The sequence below is a fragment of the Pelecanus crispus genome, chromosome 1 (genome assembly GCF_030463565.1).
Source record: "Pelecanus crispus isolate bPelCri1 chromosome 1, bPelCri1.pri, whole genome shotgun sequence".
NCBI lineage: Eukaryota > Metazoa > Chordata > Aves > Pelecaniformes > Pelecanidae > Pelecanus > Pelecanus crispus.
This window is the reverse complement of record NC_134643.1, coordinates 23,307,197-23,328,775: the sequence shown is the minus strand read 5'-3', so window position 1 is coordinate 23,328,775 and position 21,579 is coordinate 23,307,197. Positions and strand designations below refer to the sequence as shown.

The following is a 21,579-nucleotide window of genomic DNA, read 5'->3' as shown; positions in this document are numbered from 1 at the left end:
CCAGGAATCAAGCTTATTCATTAGATCATAGCTGGTGTAACTTCAGTATCAAATATTTTATTATACAGCAATTCAGCGTTGCTCAGCATCAATCACCTCTGACTAGAATCCTCATCTCCCTCTTCTTTCAGTCCAGTTCACATTTGTTGCCTCTGTCACCCTTTTTCAGCCACCTTCTTCACCTAGTGCCTCCACTCGATGTTCAATGCTGAGACCTCATTTCTGTCAGCTTCTGAAGATAGCTCTGTGCTGCTGGCATTGAGAGAATAAACTGAACTGTCCTTTGACCTAGTCGGTAGCAGCCATATCCCATCAGTCCAAAAACTGTTGCTTTTATGACAAATTTGAAAATCTTACTTGAAGCTGATGGAGGAGGCACACTGAAGCAAAGGATACAAAACAATGTTAACACCCGCATGGCTGGAAAGAACAGGCATTTTCCAATCAAAACAACGATCTTTTCTCCCCTTCCCCCCTATAGTGCAAGAGACTGTCAGGTAACAGATGTGTCATGAACGAACAATGTATTCTTTCATGTTTAAGGGCTACATCCAAATTAAACAGTGACAACAATAATAAATAATAATAAAGCTTTTCGCACTTATGTATGATGCCACTCAATGGCTATGGACCTTGACTTGCCCATCACCCTATCAAAATAACTAAGACAACATCAAGACTTCTTGTAGAATACTAGAAGTTAATATTGTTTGTCAAACTGTTTATAATACTACTATGCATATCTGCACAGAGACAAAAGTCAGAAAAAACACAGGACACAGCCTAAGTCCAACACCTGTACAGTCAACTCACTGTCATTCAGGGTATTGGAGGAAAACAGAGCTTGGACATTCTGGATAACGCGTGTCAGGACCTGGTCAGGTTTGTGCAGCCAGAAGGAGTACGTCTGGAGCCAGGCTGGCCCCCGCACAGATTCAGAGGGGGTGTTTCAGCAAGGCGTACTCCTGGATGCCAGGCAGGCTTACCAGCCTAGCTGCAGCTCCCAGCATGAGCGCGTGGAGGACAAGCCCCTGCAGCGCTCCTGGCCTCCAGGGCTCCACAGAGGACAGTGCAGACAAATCAGAGAGGCTTTGCATGAAGCCGTCTCTGGTCTGGCAGGTATTGCTGGCTTGGAGATCTTCACAGGGCCACCTGGAAGTCTCTGCACGGGCCACTGGAAGCAGGAGGGCAGAGGACAACAGGTACACCAGGTCTACCCCTGCCCTCAAGCAGTCTTATTAACTTAGCGTATGAAGCAAACGGGTAATACTATCTTCAAAGTAAAGCTGGCTTTGAAAGCACAGCAACATGCACGCGTAGCGCTGTGCCTTCACTAACAGGCTCTGCGGTACGCCAGCTGGCCCGGCGCCCACAGCGTGCCTACGCTGCCACTCAGATAATCCTCTCGCAGGGGACAGGGAGGTCTCTGCGTGTCATTTCAAAGCAGCCGCAAGTTCTCATTTATTTATATCTAAAGAATGTTTCTACGGTATCCAGAAGCAATCAGTTACAGCAGTGCAAAAACATTATGGGCACACTCAAACCAGGTTAGATGCACTGAGATTAGGATACAACTAGACTGAGCTTAGATCCACATGCTCAAACTAGGGTAAAGTTATTACTGGCAAGATTTTGCATATTAAGGGAATATACAGGAAGTCAGGCTTTCAGGTAGTCAGTTCTGTAATGTCAATGATGCAACCAACATTAACCATACAATTATATGGATTTGGGCAACCTCATTTTACATGTTATTTGCGTGGGTGCAGAGGAATATGGACATCTAGTTTGTGACTCCAGGCGAGGCTTAGCCTTGAAAAAAGACTTATGAATGGCTAGGCAGGGCTTCTGTACATTGCATTCTTGGATCTAGACACCAAAAGTCTCTCTAAATCATATTTTAAATGCCTACATACACTGTTTAGGTGGGGCACAGTCTTTTCTGTTTCTCAGAGTCTCTGAAGAGACGGGCGAGGTGTTTACATAAACACAGTAAATGGATGTGATGAGATAAAGTGCCAGTATGTGAAAGGCGCTACTATCCTAAACCACCCCAGACCAGTACTACCAGGTCATACTATAATTCCTCCCACATTTCTAAAGTCCCAACCTTTGTGGCTTTATAGGATACACATAGTCTGAACATTTTGGTTCTTCAATTCCTTCTTTTACAAAGCACATAAATCTATTTTAATAGATACTTTGGAGCGAGAGTTCACCGGATATGTGGCTTAAATCAGGCCATATTTAGGTATACACATTAAAACATGTTATTATTTATATATACAGAGTTAAAAATAGGCTATGAGCAACTGTGATAGGAAGCTTGCCAGAGCCAGCAGTGTCCTGACATAACAAAAGCTTTGAACCCAACAGTTTGTATCTACCTAAGCTAGACTGGAAGCCTGGTTTTGTTTTCACCGTCTTCTATAGCCCTCATCTGAATTCTCATTTTAAAAGCCTTAAATGTGGATCAATGAATTTTCTTTCTAGACAAGGGCATCTTCTCATCTCTATTTCCCTCAATATCCAACTATTTACTTTTTTCCTTTGATATTTTCTTTTCCTTTGCTGTAAGCATAATCTGTAAGCACTGCACGGCAAGTCAGGGCAGGGACCCACAGGGCAGGGATGACAGTAGTGAGATTTCTTCAAGCTGTGACAAACCACCAAAAAAACCCCAAGCAAACCAATTATTGCTATCTTTTAGCAAGAGAAGCTGTTAAGTCAACACATAGAGAAGGATGAGTGTTACCTCATTATTTCCTGGATGTTTAAGTCGGAGTTCCAGTTCTTTTCAATTCCAGGTACATGACCCATCCCAACAACACCAACCACAACCGCTGGGATATAATTTCTAGGTTCAGCTGAGAAAGAGAGATGGAGAGAGAGGAACACATCAGTAAAAGAACACATTTCAAGCTATAAATAAATAATTTATGCGTGAGATTACAAAATTGCATTTTCCAAGAGGTAGGGACTCTTACTACTAGATATTTACTTTCATTATAAATAATCCAGCCACCAAGCCAGGAAACATGAAATCGCTACTCTGCCCTTAACTGGTTTAGTGGTGGACTTGGTAATGTTAGGTTAATGGTTGGACTGGATGATCTTAAAGGTCTTTTCCAACCTAAACGATTCTATGATATTAGAACTCTGTTACATACTAAAAGTTAATACTCATCCTACCTACTGCTTCTTACGTTGGAAGTCTGAAAAAAAATCAGCAAGGTTTCTGGATTTTCAGGAAATGTTTGTTTCAGTAAACAGACCTGGCCAGGGCTCATACTCCAGCCTCAGGGTGAGAGGCTCAGCAGATGCAAGCTAAACTGATTTCTTTCCTTCCCTGTGTGGGTTATGTTTCTGTACTGCTTATCAGGAACAGCCCTGGTCTCTGCTGTCTCCTGAACAGAGAGCTTTCTCCACCACTCTGTACAGTGGCAGCTGGCACACATCCGAACTGTGGCAAGACCTGGGCCAACAAGCAGAATGAACAGAGAACAGTGCTTGAGACCTGCCCTTAAGTTTACTGTTACAGACCTGGTCTCAGCAGGTAACAGCAAAACCCGTACCATTTGTGCGCAGCAGCTAGCCAGTCACCGTTAGACCACTGCAACATGTGCCGGCTCTCACCCTCACCTCCCATCTACCATCCAAATCTGACACATCCAGTAGAAGTTAAAATGCTGTTCCTGAAAGTTTTGGGATTACCTCTCCCCCAATGAGAAAATGGCACCATGCCACAATAAAAATAATTCACAGAAAACTTTCTATGTAATAGTAATCAGGCTGCTTTCCAATGGGGAAAATTATATGTAAATATAATACAGAAATATAAAATGTGAGCAAGAGTCACTGTCTTGCTTTAAATATCCACCCTTTATTTTTCCAGGAGTAAGTAAAAAAAATTTGAAAGGCAGTGCCCCCTGCCAAAAAGAAACAAAACTGTATTGAAAACACTAGAACTATTGTACACATTTTCAAAACTGTTTCTTTGGGTTTGCCTTTTCTCAGCCTGTTCTAGGGTTGCTCTAAATCAGATCTGCAACTACAACGGAGGCAGAGCACAGCACCTCAGCAGAATGGGCTGTTTAAAGCCCTACCTGAAACTTAGTCCTGGAAGAAACTTTTATCCCTCTTGCAGAATATTTTGTGTGGAATAAAGATAGAATGAAAAACTAAAGGTGCACGTTTCATTTGCAAGCTCTTTGGAAGAGTTCACCCAGGCAAATAGTCAGACAAAGGCAAAGGCTAGGAACAAATCAGACCTAGTTTAGGAATATATCAGACCAAAAGTGTATTTGAGTCCTGCAAATAGCATCTAGGAATGTCCCCTTACTATGTCCCTACAATAGCAAATGATTTGGACAATGGTGATGATGCTCTGTTTCTCATCATTTGAATTGTGGGGTTTTGTATTTTCCTATGAATCTCAAGTATATAATTTGCGCCCCCCCCCCCCCTTTTTTTCCCTTTTTTCTTTTTGCCTCTTGTGAGCATGAAGGCATAGAACAGACTATATGTATATAATATAAATGCACAACTTCTAAACAAAGCTGTCTCTGGTGTTGTCTCTTGTTAACTAAGAGACTGAGACACATGAGTATCAGTCAGGTAGTCCCTCACATTCTTGTCTTTTATGGTCCTACCTTCTATTTTAAGTCCTTCATAATGCATATAAACCCCTTCCAGTTTCACAGGCATTCACTAAACCAGTGATCCAGAGACAGCTTTTAAGATAGATTTAAAGGGAGATTAAAAAAAAAAAAAAAAAGAGCAGGGGAATTGCTAAAAAATTCCTCTTGTGGCTTATGACCCAACCAGGACCAACAATAAAACTAAATTTTCAGCCTGCTCTTTGGACCAAGTAACTGAATGCATCCGTGCCTCTTTCAGCCATATCAGCTGAGCTAACAGGAAATACTCTGTGTTTGGACAAACTTTATGAAGACAGCACTGAGGTAATATTACGCAAGGGAGATACAAGAACACAAGTGCAATCCCCTAGCTACTTTTTCAATCACAAGACAGTGCCAGAGGTCTGCACTGAAGTGATTACAAACAGTATCTAAAGATAGCAAATAAAAGGTAACCCATACCTCAGTATGCTTATATATAGGAAGGGCATGCAGATCACATACAGCAGCAAAATACTTCCAAAGGCTAGAGAAATGCCATTATTCTGTATGCTTATAGCTTGCTGAAACATTCAGAGTCACACATTTCAAGCAAGAAATGTGCTCCCGAGCAGCTAGCGATGACAATTAATTTGGTGAGGTAACAAGGTGGAAGTGAGATAGGCAATGTAAGTCCAGACTGTCCCGTGCTGTGCTGTAATACCAGATGCCTGCCTTTTGAAAAAGTTGTCAGGCTAATTAGTATTTTCCAGTTTTAAACACCACAATGAGAAAGAAATCATAATTTGGAGTCTACTGCTCTATGAAAATTCTTTACTTCTATAGGTGGTTGCAACAGAAGAGTAATATCCCTTTTTAATTTTTAAGCACTGTAATCTTATGTGACACGTGGCACACATGAACAGAACATCCCAGATTTCCTGAGAAGAACTGAACTTCGGAGTAGTACACAAAGAACACCTTGCTGGTTATCATATCTGCTTTAAAACAATTACTTTCTGAAGCTCGAGGTAGTTCTATCTGCTTTGCTGCTTGCTTCAGCATGTAGGTCAAGTAAATATCTCGTTCTGAGACAATCGTTCGATGAAGATCAGGAAATTCTCCAATCATTTCTGCCATCATTTGCTCCAGTAAATCCTTCTGTTTGCATTTCTCCACATCATCTTTACTGAAAGAAAGGTAAGTTTTCTCAGTATCTGTCATGTTTTTAAAGCCCAATACAGACACACCAATGAATAAAAACAATTGGGTATTATACAGAGTATTCACATAAACCCACACTCTCTAGTTCTCCTCCTCAAAACCAAAGCAAACTCCCCGAACCTGTAAAGCTGGATACCTAACAATGCCTCTACAGTGAGGGAAAGGGAAAGAAGAGAGGTCACTTGTCTTTAGGCACTGCAACTGGATTTTCACCCTTCCCAGTTTGAAAGCTGACAACTCAACTGAGCAAAAGCACTAGCGCTCCAAAGGAAACAGTTATCATGGTGCCCCACCTTCAGTGTATATTAATAAAGCTTAGAAGAGGCAACACAGAGCACTCCCGAGGAAGCAGATCTGATCAGTGAACACACAGAGGCTCTATTTAAGGAACAAAAAAAGCACACCATAAGGCACAGTCTCAGGGGATTGAAAGAGTTCTGCAGGTTCCTAGTGTCAATCACAGGTCTTCAGCAGGGAAGTCAAAGTTATAAATCAATTCCCTGAGCAGAACAGGAAATGGGCAGGAAATAAACAAACAAAACCTGCAGGAGTAAATATAATGAGCTTTTATATTTTTTGTAGGTGCTGTTAACCTTCTGTTTGCACCCACAGCTGTAGTACAGTCACAGTTTGTGGCAACAGAATCATCTATTTTTGCATCACTGTCTACTGAAGAATGATGCCAAACATGCTTTCTTTAGTTTCCAAGATCAAAAGGACACTAACAAATGTCAACAGGGACAACCAAAAGGAGAAATGCATTGCTAGCTTCCAACAGATCACAGAAAAGCTATCAGACTGACACAAATTTGATGCTGAATTAGTACTCCATTTTCTGCAGAATCTCATGTTGATGGCTGGGTGCACAGTACCCCCCTCCCTCAACAACTTCACAATTACAAACACCTTTCCTTTTCAACCCCTACCCACATGTTATTTTTAAAAATAAAGTTAAGAGATCAATCAATTGTACAACAACAACTGAGATGTTATGTCCAAGCTTCAGTGGGAAGCTAGTGTGCACATACCATAATTATCTTAATATTGCAGTTGAAAACCAAAATGTTCTTACGATCGATAAACGAATGGGAGAACTTGCAGAGAAATATATCCTCCAATGCTCCCCAAAAGCCTGCAAATAGTTTCATGCTGGTATCAGACTAGTAAGTAAGCAAACTTACTTTGCACATGAACTGTAGTTAATGGATTGAAAGAGGGTCAAACTCATTTTACAGATGAATGTAACAGCAACTATTTATAGGAAAGGACAATTAAGTAAATGCTAAAACTGGAAAACAGAAGGTTTGATTGACCAGACTACAGTTTGAGCCCTGGTCCAATTTTAAAAGCCTGGAAAAAATGCCACAGATTCACTTCATGAGCTGTGTAGAGCTCTGGTCACCAGGTGTAAGTGAGGCACTGAGATTCAGGGACCACATGCACAGGGAACCCATTTCTGGCAAGCCTCCCACCACTGCGACGTCTGGTAGGAGCAGGCTGAATTTAGGACAACAGCTGTGCACGTGTTCTCACCCAGTTCAAGCAAGTTATCGCACACCTACTTGTGGAAAGAGGAAGCAAACTTGGCACAGGGATGTCTCTGAAGGGCAGGGGAAACCAAATTGAGCAAGAAAATAGCTGTCAGAAGTATTAGTGTAAGGCGAAAGTTCCTAACAATGTCCCTTTATAAAGGCAATAATCATTAAAAATCCACATGTTGTCCACAGACTTTAAATGTTTTCTCCTGTTCCAAAAAGCTGGTCAGACAGCAGATTCAGTTCTCAAGCTGCCCTGATCCAGATGTGACTTAGCACAGCAGGCCCAAGTCCTCTGGAAATCTTAAGGAGGTATAAATTAGCATACTGAGGCCCTACTCTATTTACAATATCCACACAGTAGTGGGAAAGATTTTATTTTCAGCATAAAAATAAAAAAAAAAAAAGAAGAAAGTCTTTCTTTAAGTACACTAGGAATTCTCCAGCCCCAAATCTTTCACTTCACCTGGAAGTAATGTATCAAAAGACAATTAAAGAAAACTGGAACAAGATCAGAAAGCCAGCTTGCTTTCCAAAAATATGGATGATTGCAGGGTAGTTTGTATATTTATCCTTCTCACTAACTTCAAGTTTCACTGCATCAGGCTGCGTACCGAGGACTTCCAGCTCATACTGAAGTCAGACTGAAGAATTGAACAATTCACCCTGATAAACATATGGGATGCATTGGGTCATACCTGATTGGGTCAGATAAGAAGCAAAGGCCCCAGGCAAGCTTGACTTTTTGCCAGAAAGAAAGTGCAGCAATTGCTCTCTTAAATGTAACAGGGATGGGTCGGTCTCCAAGATGGAATTTACAGAAAGGTACTTTACTGGCCTGAAAAAGAAGATACAAATCACTAGTCAACATTTCGTACTGCAGCACAGTACACCCTTATTAAGAGAACATTTGTTTTATTGTGTTATACGAGGTATCTTAAAAAAGAGCAAGTAGTGTCATACTTCAACATCAAAAAATATTTTGGCTCTGCAGTAAATAAAATTTCCAAAATACTTCATAAAGGAATACACCAGCTACAAGATGCAGTAGGTATTACAGTAAGAACATGGAAGTTGTAACGCCACCCTCTTTAGGTTACTTTTACCTAAGCAGAAAGCTCCTGCTTATGACTACTAAAGGTGAACAGACGGGGCTCAATGTCTATCTGGGTCTGAATAAAGTCTAAGGTGAAAGAACTGTGGTCATTTCGCTTTTACCTAGGATTTGTCAGGATCACTAACTTGTCAGTTTGTCATGGTAAAATATATTCAATGAGGAGATTATGAAACAAGAACTGATGCCAGATACCACAAGACAATGTGAGGTGAGACTTTGCTGTAGCTTAGACTGACAAATTTTAGCACAGTACAGAATTTCTAGAAAATTCTTTCTACTCATACCTGTTTAAAAACTTCAAACAACCACTTTAGAACAGGACAAAGCTAATATATATATGTTTTTCTTCCCCACTTAAAATGGGAAACACTTCAAATGTTTCACTCTGGTCTGGAATGCTCAGGAAAAAAAGCCTTGAAACAGTTTTCTTTTTCTTAAGGATAAATACACCAAATTATTCCAGATTCTTTAACAGCTATGGTACCCCAGATTTTCTTACTACCTAATTTACATAAAAATAGCAAGATACAGTCTGCACGGTGGATACATACAGTGAAAATAGTGTCTCAGTATTCCCAGAAAAAAAAAAAGAGTAACTGTGATATACAGTAGAAGTCCAGCTACTATTTACTTCCCAGTATCACAGCTGTCAGTAGAACAAAAGGGAATATTAAAAGAGCAGATAGGAGTAATGGACCAGTCAGATATTTTACTTCCCCAAACAATCTTTCTAGATGAAGGTCTTAGATCTCATTAATGCTTTAGAGTTGGTTTTCACAGCCTGAAACCCTGACACCACCAACAGTGGGACCAGGATCCATATGCAGAATTCAAAACCAATTATTTAACAGGCAACAAATAAATAAATTATTAATTAAATGAAAACAAATGCCATCAGAAATATCATCAGGAAAAACCCTTACCATTTGAAGCCTTTTTGGAGTTGCTATCATGCCACTTAGTGCTACAAACCTCTGTACTTTCGAGTACACTTTGAAGCCAAAGATGATTCTTACTACTTCATAGGCTTCAGGACAAGCATGGCCAGAGTGCTCTTTTCTAGTCACTAACAAATGGTTTTATTTAGTTTGACTCTGGGAGCAAAAGGCCAGTAATTTGACCTCAGAAAAAACATTTCAAGTTCACACCTCTTTGAAAGCCTCCCTGAATTCTCCTCCTGGGGCCATTCCCAGCTGTTCTGTGATGTGAGCAGAAACCTTCAGAAGCAGCATTTGCATCAATCCAGACATGACTCCATTCTGGCAAAAAGGGAGAAAAACATTAAAAAAAAGAAAAAAAGAAAATCAACAAGCTGTATGGATTTCTCGGAAGAATAATGCACCGTTCACAGTCATGAAAAAACCCATTCATTATTTTAATGAAGAAGCAGCACTGAAGCTACCTTTTGGAGCCAATTCACTGATCAATACAGCTCTTTTATTTCTGTTTGTATCAGTTGTGAAGTAGCTCTTCACTTCAGTGTGTAGCCAAAGTATCCTCCCTTTCAACAGAATTGTATGGCAGCCAGACTAATTCAGTCTATATTTACTCCACCTGCTTGAAGAAAGTGTCTGAATAACCAAATGGTAAAACAGCTCATACTGTACATTTAATTTTTCTTGATCTGGTTACCAAAGAAAAATGGGGGGGGGGGGAGGGGACCACAACAGTATATTCCATTGAACGTACAGGGAACGCCACTTCATAGAGATACTGAAAGGGAAATAAATAGCTAGTGGCCTAATCATAAACACTTCCACAATCCTCAGAAACACTAGGCTGAGGTTATGTTAGCAGATGCAGAAACACAGGTTATCTAGCGTCGTGCAAGAATTGCAGTACATGACTTTAGCACATAAGACCTTAGAAAAGACCTCACAGTCCCACAAGCAGACTGAAGGCCCCTCCTTGCACAATTACTTTTTGAACAGAGACCTAAAAATCAAGAATCTTCTTTTTAAAAAGAAAAAGATTATCTTACATATACTTACGCAAAATTTCCCTTCTCTTCCTTTTACAAAAAGGAATGAAAAAACATCTCGAACAAATCCATTCAGAGCTGTTCCTTCTGTCCAGCTCTGGCTGTCCTCAACCAGTTATTTTTACGACTAAGACTCAGTGGCTGAGTGTTACCTGTCTCCAAGCGGAACCTGTACTTTGGTTATGCATCTCCTTCAGTTTGGCATCAGTCCATACTGCTACCAAAATGGACATTCCCCCTTCCCTCACCAAAGGTTAATTTCCTACTATATCGCCAGCTTCATGCAACTGAAGATGAGGTCACACAGGATAGCTTGAGTTAATGTAACTGCCTGAAATTACCAAAGGAAGGTCCTGGTCTCCATTCCTTGCTCCCAGCGCCATGCTCAAATGCCCCACCCTGTGCCAGATCTGATGCTTGGGTGACCTTTCCAAAGGCTGTAGGCAGTTTCTGCAGTTAAGCAGACTCAAGAGTCACTGAGGACCAGAAATGGTGAAAGAGAGGGGCTGTTTTCAAAGCCAGTTGATTATCTGCATTATCATGCTACAAACTAGCAAGCGTGGCAGAAAGACGGGGAGCTGGGCTCCTGGGGAGAGACGAGGAAGAAAAAGGGCAGTGAGAAAAAGAGTTTTCAGCATCCTTGAGATCCAGTTCAAAAGCCTCGGGGACAAGGGTTTCCAGAAGTTCAGAAAAGATGCCCACAAAGAAAAGAAAATGAGGATAACGCAACCTGAGGTTATTTGCTGGCTGATCTCCCCTTCAGGATTGATGTTTTTGAAATTGCATTTTTACCCTGTGACAGAAAGATTCATCCTGCTGGCTAAGAGAGGGATGCATCTTTGAAGTGTGTTTGAGTCATTTGTGCTCTTAACCTGCATGAAACTCAGTGCCTGCCGTATTTGCTCAGCAACAAAAAGATAAAAGGTGACAAGCAGCTGTATGTAGCAGCAACCAGCAACAACTGGCCAGCCAGAAAGTGTTGGGGGATAAAGAGCAAAATGTATGAAAAACAATGGCAGCAAAACAGTAAAAGAGACTATTATCAATACCAGATTATTTGGTGTCAGATAAAGGAAAGCTGACTGCAAAAGAACATTAAATCCTGAGTGGCTGGTAATAATTTCACAGGTTAGATGAAACAGCCATAAACACAATGCACAAGCAGAAACCTAACTGCACAGGCAGAGGGATGCAGAGCTATTAGCACACAGGAGAGAGAAAGTGAAACACCAATTTTATCAGTCCAGTGCTCAATAGCAGTCAGAAAGCAAGAAGAGTGAGAGGGATTACCAGGAAAGGAACAAAATAGAAACATCAATGCACTGATGTACAATCTTCAGCGGACTCCTGTCTTGAAAACAAGATGCCTGAACTAGAAAAATGTGCAAAGAAACACCAAACATACAAGAACAGATTAAACATATTAAATACTCATGAGGCTTGGGAAAGGATGACTGAGGAAGATATACTCTATTAACACCATGACTAGCATGGAGACGGTGAAAAGGACAGGAAGAGAGAGAAATACCCAGGCAAGCATGACTGCAGGTTCTAATGCCTTTCCCCAGGCATCTGTTATTGGCAGCTGCCAGAGGGCTTCTGAAGCAGATAAATCTTCCACCACACTCGGACTCAGCACCTAAACACTTACACTACGTATGGGAACACAACCTAAGGAGGGGGGCCTTGGCGCTACTCTTCGACTGCATAACAAGTCACAGATCCAGCACTAACTGCAGAACTGCGGGCAGAAACAAACCGTTTGTATTTCAGTCCTCTGAATGTCGTCTTTTAAAAACCCTAATTCCCATGGCCACAGCCCTGTGCAAACAAAGCCTTGCCACCTGGCGCCTGGAACTGGTTTTCCTACTGCTGCAAGCGCACTGGACATGAGACTTTAAAGCGCAAGTGAAGGCAGCGGTGACCTGCTTCTGTCCATGTGGATGTACCTGTCATCTACCAATACACATGATATCCATTTTATTTAACAGGACAATCCTGTAGGTTACCTAAACATGGAGGGCTGCATTACACTGTATACAACGAGAGCTTTTTCACTGGCCAGAAGCATTAAAAAACCCCAACGTTAACAATATATTCCTGCACAGGTAACTTCAGCCTAAAGGAGTAGGTTAAAAAAAAGTGATGCTGAGCTAAGACTTTGCTGCCACCAGCCCACTTTCTCTTCTGCCCCAGAACAAGGTTTCTCAACTCCTCCTCTTGTGTCAGGACTAGCAATCGTACAGCCACACAGGGACGTGATGCAGCTAAAAAGCAAACCCTGTTCAGACTGCCACGCGGCCATGGTATGGACGCAGAAGGGACAGCAGAAGTGGGAAGCCAGGGGAGAAGATAAGACAAAACCTGTCTTCCAGTTTGGTTTAAGCCAACTTGTTGCTGTGCATCTTCAGGTAATCCGCATGTGAGCCAGATACCAGTCTGCACTGTGTTGCTTTGCTTAACGGAGAGCAAACAGGTAAGCTCTCTGCAAACAACTGTAAGGGTTTTGAAATTCAAGGAGGGACTGGAGGAAGGCTGTTTTTAACCTGCAACAGTTGCCTGATAAGCTGTGAATACCAGTGACCCACTGCAAGCGTATAATAGTTTCATATGAACACTCTGCTCAGTTTCCAACTTCAATTAAGAGCAATGAAATGCAATTTTGCTGCTTAAGATTTACGCAAGTGATTATAAAAAGACACAGTTTTCTTTTCCTAATTTGATACTCAAGGATGAAAGTTACAAGCAGTTTTGACTTTTCGTGCAACTTTTGGGCCCAAATGCACATTTCAGTAAGAGAGGGCAACTGAAGCATGACTGAGCAACTCATCAGCTGGTTTGATTTTTACTAGAGAAAAACAAAGACACTATAATTTAGCATCAGACAGTTGGGCTGTTTTTCCTGGTTTTCCCTATATAACCCATGCTGCTACTGAATCACAGGGGGAAGGCTGGATTTTTTTTGTTTGTTTGTTTAAACTAAGAACAGAGAAATATATTATTTAAAAGGCACAATGTCCAAATATTATTATTTGAATTATCCCCAGTGACAAAGGAGACTAAGATTGAGCTGTAACAACAGGAAGGATCTTTGTATTATTCTCTGGCTTTGGAGCCAACACACTCTGCAATTCCTACTGTCTGCACACAAGATCACTTCAAGCCCTAGTAGGAAGTGCTAATTACAAAGCTGCCTACACAAATTTACATCACAGAGAAAAAAAGACTGCTATTTTATTTTCATTGTCCTTTTCCTCTTAACAGAGAAGCACAGCAAAAACTGTTGCATTTAGCTTTGATTTAAGAAAAAAAATGCTTTTGTGCCCGTTTACAAGGTCAGAAGACGCACAGCTATGCTGCTCTGGTTGTTGTGAACATGCATTCTTTCGGCTACACGCATCAGAACAATCCACCTTACCTAAAATAAACAGATGGATGTAGTAATTCATGCAATATGCAAGCGTCTTGCAATGTTCTTTCCTTTGATAGGACATAAATCATAAATAAAGAGGAGACGCATTACTGCCTAACTCTATGAGTCAGAAAGCCTGCACTAAGACACTATGTGCACATGCACACATACACATACAAGTAGACTAGCCCCTAGCCCCTGCATGTATGCAGATTATATCTTATGGGGGGTGCAGTCCTGGAAATTCCCCAATTACATCAATAAAACAATTCCAGTATATAATTACCACACAACCAAAATAACAATCTATGAATTTGTTCATTCAACTGGACACTGGAAACTGTTTTTGCTATTGACCACATACTGCCATTCTAATCAAACGTCCTGTCATTTAAGTCAACTTTGTGCTGTTTCACTGTGCCTAGCTTAAAATTACTTAAATACAAGCTAACTGGGTGAAACTGAATACAGGACAACACTTGTTCTGCACACACATCCCAGACAGCATCCAATGGCCAGAGCAGTTATAACTTCAATAGAATCCCACACCTTTCAGCCCAGATTTTTCAAAAACCTCCCTCAAGGCCCACTGTCAATGAGAAACTAGTCAAAAGACAAGTGGATGGGAATTAAAAAGAGCAACACACTAGGACGAAGAAGGAATGCAACTTGACAGATCATGACAGACAACACCAAAATTAAGTGCTCCTTAAATAGCTGCAATACAGATGCAGATTGCAGGGATAGTAATCATATTTCAGTGTATTAGTGGAGCATTACAATTAAAGTTAAACTTGTATCTTGCAAATGGAGCAACTGTTAAACCCGGGAAGATTCCTGCCTAGGTCAACAACTGCCCAAACAATCCTGTTGTGAACAGAAGCCCTCAATACTCCAGCTGAAAACAAAATACCAAACCTAACTTTGCCACTGGAACAGTACTCTCACCTCTGTGAGCAGTATTAGGTTCTCAGCTGGCAGGAACACTGGTTTTGGTTGTAACAAGTTGCAACAATTCGGTTGACAAATTGTTCTTGACACAGGCCCTTAATTCTCTCTGTGGGAATCATACCTGCTTTATAGCTTGTTGAAGTTTTTCCAGATTTATTTCTTTGGCTTCCTTTAGTAATGTCTTTTCATCCATCTTTAACATAGAAACTCTGTACTGGCATAGTTCCACCACAACTACATCAGGCTGCACTTCTTGTATTGTCTGAAAAACATGAATTTATTTACACCAGTTTAGGAAAAATTAAACAGAAATGCAGCCAGTATTGATACTTTTATGAGAAAAGGGACTTAATAAAAGCATGTTCTAGCAATCATTTTCAATTGAAAGAACAGCAAAAGAGTAAACAAGACTTCTCCAAACAGCTATGTACTGAGAAAAACATTAAGGAAGACGACAGTGAAACGCTTTAGCTACTGAATGCTTTGGGACAGGAAGACGGAGAACGAATTGTGCGGGGGGTGGGGGTGGTGTGGTGTGTGTGCATGGGGAAAAAAATCTTGACGTTAAACTTTTCACATTCACAAAGTTCCTTTGACCACACTCTGTGATCATTTGTAATCTCAGTTAGAATAAGCTTTCTAAGAACCAGGGCTGATGATTCTGGCACAAGATTCCTCCCGCTCTAGGTCCTGAAGAATAAAGCCACTCTAAACTGCAGACTTCACATGAGGTACAGTATGAAATAGTTCCTACTTTCACTAGAGCTTCGGACCTATTTGTATCTTGTACTCCACTCTCAAGTTTGGGGCAGCATGGTTTTACAGCTCAGTATTATACACCCCGGGCACAGAGAAGCTGTAAACTGCAGTTTCTGTTCTAGACTTCGCATCTTCTCAGCATTCCCCATCGCAGTGAGTATGCAACAACCACAGTACACACTGTCAGCGTGACGTGATGCTTTATCGTGACAGGCAGGGTAAGCTTCGCTAGTGAGACTTCTACTTTTAACACTGGCACTGTATCTACATTTGTTGTTTAAGGGCAAATAAAAATCTTTGGGATGGGAGAGCAACGTATCGCATCAAAAAATTACTAAGATAATATGGCTGCCTCTTAGTTCATCCCACAGCGCTGTTAGCCCTCCAACAGCTAACTTGAGAAAAGCAGAGTCTGGAGGTTACAGCACAGAACCAAGTCAGAGTTGGACTTCATTCTACTTAATGTGAAGTTAACTTCATCATAAACACGCTGCTGAAGGACTTCCACTTAGTATTTACCTTCACTACATCCTTTTTGCTGCTGTCACTGAAGTGGGCTGTTCCAACCACATATACTTTAGACCCATCCTCGGTGTCAAGCTCAGTCACAGTACTTGGTAAATTAGGTTTTTTCTGCCTCTTCTTCATCTTCATCTCCAGAAGAATTTTAAATGCATCTGCATCAGCTATAAATGTAAAGAAAAATAGAAAAGAAAAGCATACATGACTATAAAGTGCAGGTAAGTAAAACAGAAAATAAAAATGTCACCACTAAACAGCAGAGCAGAGCTAAAAGGCCATTGATTTACCACTGTAATCTTACATTCAATTCTGAGGCTACATCATTGAGAGTGCCACCACTGGAGAGGCTGCCTCCAAGCATGGGTCTCAGTCCAGGTTTCCTACCCTGTGGACACTGGGACAGGTTGTCCATGCAGTTCAGTAAGGGAATGAGAGAAGCTGCGTGGCAGGTGAGGTGGATAGAGAAGCAAAGAATACTTAGAAAAAGTATACACTAAATTGAAAAGAAAAAAAAAAAGGCATTTTTTTTTTTCATTCTAGAACAAAAGCGTTCCCTTTTGGGATTTTATCTGTATAAACTATAGCAACACATGTACAATGGTGTGAGTATGCTGGTAAAGTCACCTGCACGTATTGGCACATATAGGATACCTACAGTACCAATCTTAGCCTTTCCTGTGATTAAAACACCAGGGATCAGTATACAATTGAAAATTAAACCTTAACAGGTATTCAGGTCAGGAAACCAATCATTATTCCCTAGTTTCAACAACAAGCTATTTAAGACCAAAATGGTACAACGTGATTTCAGCCCATCTACGTCAAGCTTGCCATGGAAAATAGGAAGATCTATCACAATTGTTTGTTAAATGTCAGAAAGTCTCATTAACTGAGACAGACAAGCTTCAGTTTTACATCAACGGGAAACATAGTAACTTTGAATGAGTTATCGTTAAGCTGCAATGCATCTTAGGAAAAAAAGCATCAAGTAGGAAAGCAGAGTTTTGTTTCCAACCAACTCTCTTTCTCTGGCAAGCTGCTGCATAAGTTAGCAGAGGTCTCAAGTGGTCCAGAACCCTGGAATAGGATTGCAGTCCCAGGAGAAAAATAAAGGTTAGTGAACAGTTTGCAGGCAGGATGTCAAAGATGCAGATAAAATTACAGCCTCCTACCACACATTCATTTGTTTCATGAATCTGGTTTAACCATGTGGCTCTGGCCCCAGATCTGTCCCACAAATACTTATCTCATGATTTTATGTCAAAAAAACCAGAACCCAAAACAAAAGCCACCCTTCAACATCCTTCTTAGCATTTTAGCAGTCTACTGCTTCATGGTCAATACCCAAGAACAGTGTGTTGCAATCAGTATGGTCTGATCTAAGACCATGTTGCTGCCAAAACAGCGATGCTAAGAAGGGGGTGGGGAAAACATGAGTGTAAAAGGAAGGAGAAGAGGTAGGGCTGTTGCATTTGTAGCACTCTCAGTCACATAATCATGAAAGAAGCCATAGTAGATCAACCAAAATCAACCTAAGCAAATATCCTGCCTCCCACAATGGTCAAAAGTGGATATCTAAGGAAGAGTATAGGAAATGGGGAAGCACGCACAATACCCTCCCCAAATACTCTCCTAGCCTAAAGCTATTTATGGCTCAGATTCCCCCAGTTGAAAGCGGTTTCTATGTATTCAGTAACCCTTAAAGGATTTCCTTTTATTAATTTTCCAGCCTTCACATCACACATATATTCAGAACTGAACTGAATAATGTTTCATGTGAAGAAAAACTGCTATAACAGTGCAGTACCAGATGTTATCATTTAAAGACATAATCAAGGAAAACATTCTCAGGAACAGCTACAGTTTTTATTAAACCAACTTCTTCATCCGGAGAAAAAAGCAACATAAAAAATTAATCTGCTTCTTTAGGTCTGAATGCTTTTCCCATAGCTTTAGTCAAGGCTCTGTTTGCTCCCATGATTGTTATTTCTGAAAGCAGTGATCCCTAGGGATTATTCAGCAACTTCAGCATTACACTAATGTTGCTGTTACCCACTAATTTGCCCTAAGGTGGTTCAGAGCCTATTATTTGCCAGAAAACACAACCTGAATGTTCCTATTGTTCAAAATAATGACTGTATACATTAACAACACAATGGTATATCAATAAACACAAAGCAAATCCTAAGAAGCCTTTGTTTTCTTCTCCTCCTGAGAAAGAAATGTCTGTCATTATCTGATCCTTACCACTAAAAGGTAAGGACTGATACTCTTCCTGGGCTTCAAAAGACAGTTTTGGCTGGAACACTTCTATTCCCACATCCCGCAGGCTTGGCCTTCATATCAAAATATTATCATGCTGGCATGGGCAAAGCGTTCCACCTGGGACAACTGATTGAACGTCGTAACGCTAGATGCCAGAACGCTGAAGCAAACGTACTTATCCATCTCTGGCCTAGAGAGCAACAACTGAGCTTAAAAGAATAGCTGAGTATATCTATTAAAACCCATTTACTTTCTTCTGAAAACATGGGAGCAGCAAACTGACAATTGATACGTCATTGCTCTTTCCAAATTTGGTTTACGCAACTGGGCCCTTCTACAAATCATGAACAGATTAAGCCAGATACGACCTCATTCGCTTCTCCCTTTTGTGCTAACAGCCACATCCTTATTAGGTAAGGAAAAGGCATAGACATTTAGCTTAATGTACTTCCAACGTGATACACCCTCCCCAGTCAAACCAGAAACATACAGATATTCTGCGATACACTTGATGTTTCCTTTGGGCCATCTTCTGGTGCATCAGAGGAGGACATTGGATCTGCAGCAGCCTGTATGAAACAAATTCAAAAGGAGGCTGGGAATTATAATGAAATGTTTTAACACACCTTTCCCCTTGTGAGTTTGCTTGACTTGAACCTACATATAATATTCAAGCAAGTAAATAATTTAAGCAGTGTCAACAGTTCAAAACGTCTGTGGTTTTACAACTGGTTTTCTCCTAGCTGGATAAGTATGAGAAAGAACATATTAAAAACTATTTCATGCCTATTTCAAAAGATAGTATTTATAGCTGACATGAAGCTTTTAAAAAAATCTGATTCTAGAATAAAAAGAACAAATTTATCTCTAACACTACTATAGCACTTTCTGTCTTGGAAACTAAGATGTGCACTGATTGTTACAATACCACTGCCATTTATCAGAGGGCTTATTGCACTCAACTACCAGCCAGCATTAGTCTGCCAGGACTCTGACAAAGTTAATCAGCACTCACAAGAATACACATACCCATTCAAGAAGAGTCTGCTCATGTATTTTATTCTGTCAGAGTGACACAATATGCACACCCAATCTTACAAAATTTCTGTGTATGTTGACTTTATATATATCAGAAGTCAAAAAGATGAAAAGCATCTGCATAGTTTTGTTCCCTAAAGGATCAGAGGTTAATTGAAAAGATTCCCGAAGACTGACTTTTAAATATTATTACTAGAAGTATATGAGGCAAGTCTAACAAAACCTTTCGTATTTTTAATTAACATACAAGTTTTAAAACCCATGCATAGAATTCAAACAATCCCAGTCATCCAAGCTGGGGAGGCAGAGTTAGCGCAGAAAAAAAAATACTTAAGAATCAGGAAAGCTCAACTATAAACCATCTTTAGGCAACTACATTAATTCAAAGTTGAATCAGGATGACTACTGGGAGAATTCATAATTCTCAAACAGCATTAAGTCAAATAGTTAGAGACAGGATGAGAATCCATCATCATTCAAGTATCTTCCAAATGAAAGGCAGTATTAATGAGTCAGCAAGCAGGCAGCCAAACTCTCCTGAAGGATGTCATCTTTTTAGCTAGAACGACTGGTTTATTTACTTTGTATTTAACTTGGTAAGATTTAAAACAGGGCTGTACAAAGCACATCAATTGTTAAGAGCTTTCAACAAGAGTAATTGATTTCTTCTTGCATTCCATTATGCCAAACAGTAATTTTCAGGTAATAAGTCCTGGGTGTCTTATCTTGGCCCCACTGAAGGTAAGGCAAAATTTCTCATGCATTTCATGGAGTAAGACCAAAAAGTACAACAGCTCTATGGTGCAAAGTTTAAAACATTCACAGCAACATATGATCCTTTCACTACAAAGCGAAAGTCTGTTCATGGACAACTGTAAACTGCAATTACACCGCAAATTGCAATTACATTCACAAACCTAATTTAACACCAGCTCAGCTTTTGATCACAACATATGGCTTGACTCTACTGCTTGCATAAGTAACTCTAGTCACAAAAATATTTTGAAAAATGTATCCATCTGTAACATATGGAATTAATCTTGTCACTTATGCTGGCTTTGTCATCATAACAACATTACAACATTGCAGTGGGAAAGGCACTAAGCACCATATTAAGAGTCTGTCATTCCTCTTTTTTTTTTTTTAAATTCACTAATAGGACACAGGAACCAGTGCTCTTATATCTTGTAAGAAAAAAATTTCCTTAGCTTCACCTGTTACACCAGAAAAAGGTTTTAAGATATATGGATAGGAAAGGAGAAGAAAACAAATAGAAAGGGAAAGGGTAAAAAAAAAAGCACCTCAGTTTAATTTGGCAGGGTACTTAACTTATGTACAGTGAGATCATTCATACACAACTTGTGTAATTTACTCACAAACCATTTTTTCCTCCTAAAGACTTAAGCTCATAGGTTAGACTGTTTTCTGCAATTCCTCACTTGCAAGTAAATTAATACAAAAGACCCTTTTTAGCTTTTGCAATTGTAGGGAAAAGGACCCTGAAAAGAACCTAAATGTGGCAAAACAATAGCACTCAGCCCCCCACCCCTTTTAAAAGCACTCAATCCCCAACCCCCCTAACACTCTTGACCCCCAACTTTGCAGATCTTCCCTGAGGATGAGTAGAAGAACCTGCCCGATTCAGAGTCTTGACCTTCCCTGCAATTCTACTGAGAAAAAAACTTCAGCTCCAAGCCCTACCTCCGGCTGTTGCTCCTCTTGCATCCCTGCAGCGTAGGCTTATTTTCACCAACCACACAAGAACTGTAGGAAGTAAAAGGAATGGAAGAGAATTAAAAATTAATGGTGTAACCCAGAATATTTGTTTAAGAACTGTAAGGAGAAAAAAAAAGAAAGCAGAAGTCTCTCTACCATATCTGATAAAAGCTGAAGTAATAAAAGCAGCAAACTGAAGATGCACAAATGCCACCTTTTCAACTCTGCTGCCATTAAAAAAAAAGAAAAACACAGAACAAACCAAAAAACCCACAAAACATCACTAGGGTAAAACTAGCTTGTCTCAATCCAGTTTTTGAGCTGGCTCTAAATCCAGTGCATAGTCCTGTTCTCACACACACTTAGAATACCTCGATAAACAAGGGTGGATTTCATGGGAGCTCAGAATTTGCTTTTTTGCTGTCTTAGATTCTGCAAAA

General features: G+C 40.3%; 1 protein-coding gene across 1 annotated transcript; it reads right to left on the bottom strand.

Annotated features, from left to right (window-relative positions):
* Positions 1-202: 202 nt before the first annotated feature.
* TRABD (TraB domain containing) lies at positions 203-21,148 on the bottom strand. Its single transcript, XM_009489733.2, has 9 exons — positions 21,125-21,148; positions 18,876-18,954; positions 16,118-16,284; positions 14,961-15,101; positions 9,644-9,754; positions 8,077-8,216; positions 5,636-5,808; positions 2,756-2,867; positions 203-380 (listed from the first exon to the last, which is right to left on the bottom strand). The coding sequence occupies exons 1-9, from the start codon at positions 21,146-21,148 to the stop codon at positions 203-205; spliced, it is 1,125 nt and encodes a 374-aa protein (XP_009488008.1).
* Positions 21,149-21,579: the final 431 nt, after the last annotated feature.

Bases quoted from the DNA above. Each gene is read 5' to 3' on its own strand.
- TRABD (XM_009489733.2), bottom strand. From the start codon at position 21,148: ATGCAAGAGGAGCAACAGCCGGAG. The intron at 16,285-18,875 runs GTATGTTTCTGG...TTACATTTATAG, and splicing joins AAGTGTATCGCAGAATATCT to CTGATGCAGATGCATTTAAA. The intron at 381-2,755 runs GTAACACTCATC...CCTTTGCTTCAG, and splicing joins AACATCCAGGAAATAATGAG to TGTGCCTCCTCCATCAGCTT.